The 10,530-nt window shown below is 41.3% G+C and overlaps 1 protein-coding gene across 3 annotated transcripts in view; it reads right to left on the bottom strand.

Annotated features, from left to right (window-relative positions):
• Positions 1-279: 279 nt before the first annotated feature.
• PDXDC1 (pyridoxal dependent decarboxylase domain containing 1) overlaps positions 280-10,530 on the bottom strand; it is a 51,222-nt gene continuing 40,971 nt past the window's right edge. For all 3 annotated transcript variants that reach the window (XM_069983700.1, XM_069983701.1, XM_069983699.1), the window contains 7 exons: positions 8,340-8,511; positions 7,948-8,066; positions 6,644-6,765; positions 5,924-6,016; positions 5,714-5,810; positions 5,483-5,584; positions 280-4,366 (listed from right to left, as the gene is read on the bottom strand). In XM_069983700.1, coding sequence (XP_069839801.1) covers positions 4,140-4,366; positions 5,483-5,584; positions 5,714-5,810; positions 5,924-6,016; positions 6,644-6,765; positions 7,948-8,066; positions 8,340-8,511 — 932 coding nt within the window. In that variant the 3' untranslated portion in view covers positions 280-4,139. The remainder of the gene's footprint in view (positions 4,367-5,482; positions 5,585-5,713; positions 5,811-5,923; positions 6,017-6,643; positions 6,766-7,947; positions 8,067-8,339; positions 8,512-10,530) is intronic.

Genomic DNA, 10,530 nt, shown 5'->3' with positions numbered 1-10,530 from the left:
TATACCTAAGATTTTATCCAATAGTAACCAGAATGTAAATAAAGCCACAGTCTACTAAATAAAGGAGCTCTGCATTACTGGTACTCCTGATCCTGCAGTGTGTGATTATAGACATGAAGAATAGAGGGGCCAATGGAGGATACTACAATCATGGATGAGCCATGTAATGATGGTTGTTACTGTAGTTAGCTGATATTAGTGTATGGACTGAAAAGAAAAAGTAACAGATGGTGAAGCATGATAGAAGCACAGCACATGGAATGGATATCTGTTACCCCACAGATGAAAATCTCAACTTTATTCAAACATTGAGCATAAACAGTTATAATCCAACAAACAAAGGTAAACCGGAGTCCACAATCTCATATATATATAAAAAAAAAAACAAACAGTAAAAATTTGTAGTATTATTATTATTATACAGACTGAAATTTATCCCTCCCTACTCCCCAAAAGAAAAATTCATTGTAGACTTCATTGCACCAGTAGACAGAAAACAGAAGGCGGAAGACTTGACTGTATTAGCACTTAATCATTCTAAAGGAAACTGCACCCCACTGGATGGTAGGAGCAGCAAAGACTTTCAGGTACATTCACACATGACAGATTTTTGCAGAAATGTATGCAACTGACTAGGGATGGTCCGAACAGAGTTCGTACGAACCCGAACCATCCACAATGATTACCGCTGTCTGCCCGCTCCGTGCAGCGTGCGGATCCAGCGGGAGGAACGCCTGGAAAACTGGGATATAGCCATAGGCTGTATGCCAGTTTTCCAGGCGGTCCTTCCGCTGTACGGAGCGGGCAGACAGCGGTAATCCGATGCCGAGCGTTCGGGTTCAGCCGAACCCAAACCTCGGCGGGTTCGGACCATCCCTACAACTGACCCATTTATCTGAAGACTTGCAGAAATCCATGTGCTTGTCTCTGAAACAAGTCTATTAAGATGAAAGGAACAGATGTTTTCTGCAACAGACCTGCTGTGTGTGAATATCACATTACAAGAAGTATGAATGTAGGTAGTAGCGCAGGTATGTTACAGAGTATTGAAAAACCACCAGCTGGGTTTACATGCAGCAGATCTGTATTGCGTGTTGTGCAGTATACTGTAAGTGGATGGAGTTGATTTTTTTTTTTTGAGTCCAACCATGCAGAAATTGGATCATGCTTTGAGAACACCAGACAAAGGCGGCACCATTTCTGGGGGGAAAAATTATTTTAATGGTCATGAAAAAGTTAAAGTTCTACCTTTGTGCATTATATGGTAAATGGGCATTGGCCTTTAAAAACAACAACAAAAAAAGACTTTTGACATCTAGAAACACGTGAAAAGTTTGGAGAAACTAAGCTGACTGCTTTTCTTCCTGGACTTACTGCCTTTTCTGTCTTGCTGGACATTTATGAAAGGGTGTAAATATACACCTGGTGTAAACTGCCTGCAGCAACCAATCACAGCTCAGCTTTCAGCTCTGGTAAAATATAACAGGAGCTGTGATTGGTTGCTGTGAACAGTTTACACCAGGTGTATATTTATACCCTTTCATAAATCTCCCCCAAAGTATACGGAAAAAGAGAATTAAACGCTTAGCTGAGCGCTACTCTTGGATGAGGGTTTGAACATCTAGTCCCAAACTGGTAAAAACTTTTGGCATGTTAAAAGATTTTTAAGCGACAGGGATATTTTTATTATTTATATTATATTTATTTTTGTTACCAGATTGACTTCTTTAGTTAGACAGAGGTCTAAAGATGCACCATTTACCATACAGCATGAAACACAGTGATACATTTAGCAGAAGTTTGGACTGTCTTCTTTTACACTGTCCTAGAAAATCTGGGCCATTGTCTGCAGGACAGGCAGTGTGAACCGTTGTCTCCATTATGCTCCTGTCTGTCAATTGTCTCTTGTAGCCTATAGGTAAGAACATTTCTGCTAATGGTTAAAGTTTAGAATGGAACTTCTCCTTAAGGTTAAATGGACAGCATAGGAGTAAAGTCTTTAGCAGTGTATCCAAGAACAGTCAGGTTTTAAGTGCAAAAAACATGATAAAAAAAAATCAAATCTAATTACAGAACTGTGCTGCCAGTGTATAATAAATCATTGTGGGAATATATCACAACTGTCTAGCTATAGATATGTGCATATGGTGGAACTCCCTGGAGGGTATACACATTACACAGACCACTGTGCTCAGCTTTCTACAGTACATTTTACTTTGGAGTCATTAGAATAAATGTGTCTTTATTAAGCAGTCTACATATGTGATAACGCTGACAGCTCAGCCCAAGCATTGCCACTCACGTGAACCTGTGCATATACTGGCATGCTGCCTGTAATGTCTGGACGGGGATCTATAGTCTCACAATTCAAGGTCTTCGGTCTCATTCACACTACAGTATTCTGCGTCAGCATTTATAAGCCAATACCGCACAAGGAAAGTATCATGGAGTTGCACTTCTGATGTATTAGGCTAAAAATATAGATATACAATACAGACCAGAGTCGTTCTGTGTGACCAAGACCTTGTAGTGCAAAAACATTTCACACAGTACTGGCAGTTCAACTATAACAAATAACACAGGAAAAATGTAACCATGTGTCCAGTTATTGTAAAGGGGAACCAATCTAACTTTTGGTAAAACTTGGTACAATCTTCAGAATTTGACCCTTGACAGCTGCTGCAGACAAGGCTGTGTATGTACCTCTCTGCACATGTGATATACGGTCTGTAAGCTGACTGTATACCATGGACGGCACCTTTTATGGAACTCTCATCGTAATAACGATTATGACTGCGGGATCTCCGAAACAGTTGAAGCTCTGTGCTACTGTATTGACATTACCGTATCAGTCCAACAGCAAAGAAGATTAGCTGTTTCGGAGGTCCCAGCATCATGATAAAAGATGAAGCCTGGAGTTCAAAAAGTTCATATACACAGATTGTCAGGAAAGGAACTTGTATCTCTTATATCGGGACAAAACTAATGCTGGCTATACACAGTTGTCCGATGCTTGTTCTGTTGACCGCTATTCTACCTGTCCTCCCCATACCCATGTATACAGCTGCTGCCAGAATCCTCTGGAAGTGGCTTGCCTCCCTTTAGAACAAACAGATTGGATCAGGTGTTTCAAAATATCTAAAAATTGATGTCTATAGGAATGAGAAAATCTGTTAAAAATCCTTTAGTCAAGTGAGTCAGAGATTTAAACGCTGCATGCTCCATTTTCTCAGTGCTTTTAAAAGAAGACGCTACATTTTTTTTTCTCCATAGAGAAACATGCTTGTTTAGGTTCCTACCTTCAGACCCTGCTGGACGGAGATAGGACAAGCACTCGGCTGAGCACTTCTATGCCCTGCTTGCTGTAGGAGACTTACTATAGAATCCAGTGGGATGGAGAGAGTAGCACTCAGCCGAGTGCTTCCCTTGGCTCATTCTATCAATAGGTGGGGGGAGTCTGATCACCCAGACCCCTGCTGATGAAATATTTTTGTCAAATGTCAAAGTGCCCCTTGTGTTAGAATGAACCGTTTAAAGGGGAAGCCCATTTTTTTTTTTTTTTATCAAATCAGGTTCTTAACTGGATAGGTCTGTTTAAGAAAAGGACCTACAAAAACGGCTTCACAGTTCATCCAGCCGAATGGTTCATTAAAAATACATTGACTGTGCAAATAGCAAGCCTCAGAAGGCAATGTGCAGAGCCGCTAACAGATTCATTTCAAGTGGATGATATTTCACTTCTACATAGTCATGTAAATATCTTGGGGTGAGATGTTGATCTCTCCTATTTACATTTAGAGGGTTTCATTTTTAAAACAAACAATAAAAACAAACTCTACAACAAAAAAGATTAGAAAATAAAAGGCTTGATTAGAAAATCCAACTCTGGAAATTACAAGAAGTGCAGTAAACTCAGGTTACCATTGGTAAAAATAGTAGTTTTACTGTATGACTGTGACCTCTCCCTACTGGAAAAAAAGCTTTTGTTTTCATTTAGATTTGTGCAGACAGGTTAATAATTTAGTACAGTATCTCTACTGTAAGATTGCGTGGCACTGTTCACATTTGAGATCAGTTAACACCCTTACATCTAAAAAGAGTTCATGTCAGGTCGAGTGTTAATTATAAAACGCTCGCCTTTATCTTAGACTCTCAGACTCCACTGTCTTAATGTCCAGCGCATCGGGCTCAGGAGACTCCTCGCTTTGAGACTCCACAGATGGGGTGGGGGGTTCGATCGGGTTGCAGATCTGTGGCTCTGGTGTTGGTGCAGCCTCAAGGTTTTCCACTTCTTCCAGGTGACTTATTGAGCTTGTCTCACTCATCGCGTCAGAATTTCTGGACAGTCTTTTAAACAACTTTTGACCTGTTAAAGCCGTAAGAACATGCAGAGATTAACCAGTGTAAGGGCTCAGCCACACTAGCGTTTTTCTTTGTTTCTAACGGATCCGTCTATATTAATTAAATGGATGAGCATAAACTGATGAGCAGACTGATTGCAAAATGTTCATTTTTTTTTAACGGTCCGTTTGTATTTTGGCTTAACAAAAACGGACTTTTGTACATCAGTTTGCATCAGTCAGCATCCGTTTTTTTTATCCGCTTATTTTTCTTCTTTGGTTTCTTGCTGCTTCTGCGCATGCTCAGTGCAAAAACGGATGAAAAAAAACGGATGTGAACGGAAATACCTTCCGTTTTAGATCCGTCCTTATTGACTACAATGTAAAAAACAAACGGAAGTGCACTTTCCGTTCGTGATCCGTTCTTTTAACCGGAAAGAAAAATACTGCAAACACTATTTTTTCTTCCGTTCAAAAAAAACAGATCTTGAACGGATTGCATGCAAACGGAGCACACTAAAATATCATGGGAATCTATGGGGATTTTAACGGATCCGACAGTTTCCATTTTGCTTACTCCAAAACGGAAAAGGTAGACGGAATGGTGCCGGATGGTCAAACGCTGATGTGAACGGTAGCCTAAGCTCTGCAACAGACATGAGATCATTCCATGTGACTATAACTCAGCTGCCTAGCTACACCATTGCTATGTCTTGGCCACACAAGAATGTTAATTCTATGAATTGATGAAGATATCAGTAAATGGGTCACCTACATACAAAAACCTTGCTGCTCAATGTTGATGGCTGTATCACACTGCACATTTTTTGTATTTTGCCCTGTTATAATGTTTGTCTTAACTTTCAATCCTTAATTTACCCTAAGGACTGTGTTAAAGCAGTACATCCTAGGTATTTGTCCACAACCAAAACTCTGCAGCAGGCTCCATTACCATCAATGGCCTAAACATAGTCAGCTAAAGACTACACTCAAGCCATTTTCCACTGGTATAAGATTCTTTGCAGGGACACAATAACGCAGCAGATTATGCTATTAAGTCTTGTTAAATAAGACAGGATTCTGATGTATAGCTAGGCATCACTGCTTTAACACAGTGTGTACATAGACATTTAGCTGCTCACCTGGATGTCTTTTTGCATATCCTAGGGTTGGTGTTGGGGGAGGACTGGTTCCAGTCGCCTGCACCTTGGACACATAAGTTATTTCTGTTGATTCCAAGGATCCTAAAGAACAAGAAGAATTTTTTTTTTTACATGAGACTTTTACAAGTTCATGCCTTTCAACAGTGGGAGCATAATATCCAAACCAATGTAAAGTAAATGTACACATGGAATAAAAAAAAAAGTTCTTACCTGCTGTTAAGTTGAACATCCTACCCTTCGGTGTTACTTGTACAGGAGAAAGCCAGTTAAGAACTGATCCAACTAGAGGGATCTGCCGTAGGACTCCCTGAAAACAACAAAGCATCCAGCAGAGGTCACTGGTGTAACTAAACTCTTCAAGCCCACATACAGTACTGCAATAGCCAGTGGCCATTCAATATTCATCAACCTTCATCTTACCTCCTCTAAAAGTCGTTCTTCATTGGCCTTCTGCAGTTCTACTTCAGCTTCCAGAATACCTTTCCTGACTACTTCAGTCATATTCTCAAGGAGCTGCACACATGAAAACATTTCATTAAAATTAGGTTGAAAGCATCCCAATACTGGCACCTGCACACTAACAAGTGACCTCAGGTTCAGCCATACGGAGGTCATCAAGTTACCCTGAAACCCTGGATAAAATGGATGAAGACATGGCTAGGTACTCTAGATCTAGGGTCTAGGATGGGAATATCAACCTGCCATTATGTCCTCCATCATCTCTAAGCAATCTAGTTATCTGGCTGACGAAATGCTATGGAATGGGTAAGCAGTCCAAAGGTTTACCACTATGTGGGAATTTATTAAAATGTATTGAGTAAACCCCTTTCCTTGTCCTGTCATTCTAGATTTATCTAGTGGCTCTACATAGATCCCATCAAAACTGAGACTACCTGTGCAGCAGCTTCAGAAACCAACGCCAGCTCCAAGCCAACATAGATTTCCACAACTATTTACACTTGTTTGCAGGCATAAACTGTAAGAAATTTGGTGTGCAAAGCCACACTCCCTCTGTACAAAGCCCTGTCCACTTGGCAAATGAGCAAAAATCGCTGATTTATTTGCAAACCAGGTGGGTTGTGCAAAAGATTGCAACCTTGCTGATCTGCACTAAGCATAGACTATAACAAATTTCCTTGCCTTTGAGTTCTCTACAATCTCTCTCCCCAGGACTGCAATGGTTTCTACCAGTTCAGACACATCTAAGTCTTCAGTTGCCATTCCGATATAAACACAGTTTTTCTCAGCTCCAAACTCCGGACCTGCAATCAAAGGGAGACAGGACTTTACACCACAAAAAACAAGTCTAAGGGCCTAGCTGCAGACATACAAAATTTGCAATAATAATCACATTTAACCCCTTGAGGACACCCCTTTGTGTTGCCACATTCCATCACCAATAGCTTTATTTTTTATGTTGCTGTGTGATGGATTATTTTTGTGAGGCAAGCTGTAGTGTCTGTAGAAAAAAAACAAGTGAATTTATTGGACTATATATATTGTACAATACTGAGACCTTATTAGGCCACACAGGGTTAAAATGCATACTTGTAGCTATTGTCTGGTTACACATGCTTAGAAACCAGTCTGCCACATACTACATAGGTCTTCAGTTCAAAGCAGAGGTGCAAGGGAGTGAAGGACAGAAAAAAAAAAGCTTGTCAGGGCTTATCTTTGGTTCACAAAGGAGCCATGACAGTCAAGATGGATTCCTCTTTGGTGTCCATCATGTTTGTTTCCATTATTTTTGATGGCAAGAACAGCTAGTGTACAATAAGGGTAGCTTCACTCGTAATGTATCCGCAGAGGATTTCTCACTGCGAATTTGCAGCGAAATCCGCTGCGGATACTTGCTCATTCACTTCAATAGGTTGACATACTCGCAGTGGGATGACAGTATGTCAAACTCAGCGCCATTAACCCCCGCGATCTGGAAACGTACTGTACCGGGTCCCCTCTCTGTCTTGGTTCGCAGGCTCCCAGTTGTCAGCCAAATCAGTGCACTGCAGCAGGGTAGTGCACTGATTGGCTGACCGCCGGGAGCCCCCGAGGCAAGCTGGTGGGGGACCTGGTACAGTATGGTCCCGGGCTACAGGGGTTAATGGCACTGAGTTTGACATATTCTCAGCGGGATGACAATGCCACTGCAAGTATGTCAGCCCATTGAAGTGAATGGACAAGTATCCGCAGCGGGTTTCGCTGTGAATTTGTAGCGAGACATCCGCTGTGAATACATTACATGTGAAGCTACCCTAATATAGCATGTTTGAGTGACCTGTATAAAAATCTGGATAGATGGATCTTTTTGTGATTTACAACAGTGATTTGGTGGCTGAAAGTTGGAGCTGGTAAATGTGGGGTTAAATGTAAAGAGGGAAATGAATGGCTTGCTATTTTGGGAAGGCAAACATACTAGTTTCTGTAGCTAGACACAAAATCAATACCGAAAGAGAAGAGGAGATCGGACTCCAATTCATTTAGCTTCTTCAGAAGCGACACATTAATCTTCTCCAGTTCGGCTTCTCGTTTGCCGACATCCAGTTCCTCGCTTACATGTTCATACCTCGGGGGTGGAAAGGAGAAGTGAAAATTATGTTCTGTTCCACAGCTTGACAAGCAGAGAGGAAAGGCTCAAGTCCAGGTGTACTGCTACTGTATAGAGGTTATAGATCCAATTTCTGTACATTTGGTGTTATTCTGCTTGTTGAAGGTATTCACCCAAACAAGTTAGTTGCAATTGATAAATTCTCGGACATGTATCTTTTTACAACCTTACTTACTATGTAAAATGTAATTTATGGTAAGATATAAGGAAGATACGCAGTTGGTACAATACCTTAGCACGCCAAGTCCGGCCCAGCTGTGGTCAACAACATATGACAGTCCAGCTATTCTTTCCACTTCTAATCTGAATTCTTCTTTCAGCTGCAAAGTGTTGTATATAACCGGGATCTTCACCTTTATGCATTTCACAAGCTGATCAACATCTTCAGCTGTTGTACCTAGAACTAGTGAACATATACAGTATTAGAATTTACCTGGTACATTATGTTTGTGCCTTCTGAGGCCAGTTAAGATTAGCAAACCTCAAACTTGAGCATGTGACATATGATTACAGGTGGCTGAAAAAGTTGGATGCAGCCATAAGGCTAGCCCTAGGATGTATCCATGTTTTGAAGGTCTCCCTAGGGCTGAATTCTTCAGCCCCAACAATTAAATGCTGCACACTTGAGTTCGGACTAACCAGATCGCTAATAGCAAATTGACATTTGGTGTTGTTCTGCTCGTTGATTGTATCCACTCAAACTGTTTGGTTGCAACTGATAAATTCTTGGACATGTATCTTTTTACAACCTTACTATGTAAAATGTAATTTATGTACATACTTGGAAAATGACCCAAACTTAGCAATTAGCTGAATACATTCACATTTTAACATCTATGCTTCACAAGGCACCACTATGAACCTGGCCTTAACCATACAATTTGCAGGTGCTGACATAACCAGCCATGTATTTTTTTGGTAGATCTGAGGATAGGCTAGGTAACGGATGTCAGTGCTTCCGATTCACAATCTGCCCATTATATGTAGGCACTGACATTACCGGCCAGGCCACAGAGACGTGCCCCTGTGTTACTTCAGCTCCCTGTATTAATCACTAATGTTCTGACGGCTCTGTAGGTCATGGTAACCTGAGTTTTGTTCATCTGCCAGCATATCTGTGTGGAAGTGTTTGAATAACATCTTAAGAAAGTCAAACTATTCAGAAGTGTCCACTAACAATACTGCATTTGAGGTGCACGTCCATAAGTCCGACGCACAGACTAATTTTTTTTTTTAATTTTTATTGGTTGTATTATACCCCTAAAAGGCTGATGCAGTTTGGAAAGACAAGATTAGATGTAAGAAATGTCAAGAGGTAGGGGTAGATCTCGTGCACCGGATATGGACATGCCCTAAAATTGCACAATTCTGGAGGGAGATCTTCCGATATGTTAGACAAGTGATGGGGATGGATATAACTGATACATACTCAGAGGTGGAACTTCTATTGGGGGCATTGATTGAGGATGGGGAAACTAATACCCTGATCAACAGAATTCTTGGCTGCGCTAAGGTGGTTATTCTTAGATGGTGGGTGGAGGAGGGCTCCCCGGGGGTGGAGGAGTGGAGAGGGTTGGTGGAAAGGGTTAGAGTATATGAAGAGCTGGCGTCCAGGAAAGGGAGAAAAGGGTACGGGAAATATCAAAAAATATGGAAGTGGCGGAACAAGCAGGGGCTGCAGAATTAATGGTTAATTTCTATTTATTTCTTTCTTTATTTATTCACTTATCTTTTTTCTTTTTCTGTTTGTCCGTGTGCTGCCGGGGTGGGAGAGGGTGGGGGGAGGTAGGGTTAGGTATTATATACTTTACTAAGTTGTTATGGAATGTATTTAATGGATTACGTGCAATAAAAGTTTATAAATATTAAAAAAAAACAACAATACTGAGCGCAATGACTATACCATGTCACAGTGTCGTTGCAGGCAGTGAATTCTATCTTTAATGGAAGAAGATACACTAATAGGCTATGTTCACACACTGTAAGAGATGGATGGGTCACGAAACGGCCGGTCTCTGAAAAGATCATCACTACAGTACCGGCTGGATGATCTTTAGCGCCACTTAGTTCTGATGAGGGTGCATCTGTGTGCGCCCGCATCAGAACTCTCCACTGCGCACTATGGAGCATGCGACCGGAGCCACTCGCTCCACAGTGTGCACTGACCTTTTTCTGCGGCCGCTATTCAATGAATGGTGGCCGCAGGAAACTGGCATGTCAGTTTCTCACGGTGCCGCTAGGGATCCCGGCCAGAGTGTATACCTTTGCCCAGTCCTTGGACTATACATTCTTTGTTAAATACCCAGATGAGACAATTTGTGTTATCTTATTCTGATAGGAATAAACAGTAGACAAGTGATGGTGATTGTCACAAGGCACAAGGGCAGCCCATAGCAGATAGCAGCGGTCTACTGCCGTTGCT

Source organism: Dendropsophus ebraccatus, chromosome 9, assembly GCF_027789765.1.
Source record: "Dendropsophus ebraccatus isolate aDenEbr1 chromosome 9, aDenEbr1.pat, whole genome shotgun sequence".
Lineage (NCBI taxonomy): Eukaryota > Metazoa > Chordata > Amphibia > Anura > Hylidae > Dendropsophus > Dendropsophus ebraccatus.
Note: the sequence above shows the minus strand (reverse complement) of the source record. Positions and strands in the feature narration are given on the sequence as shown.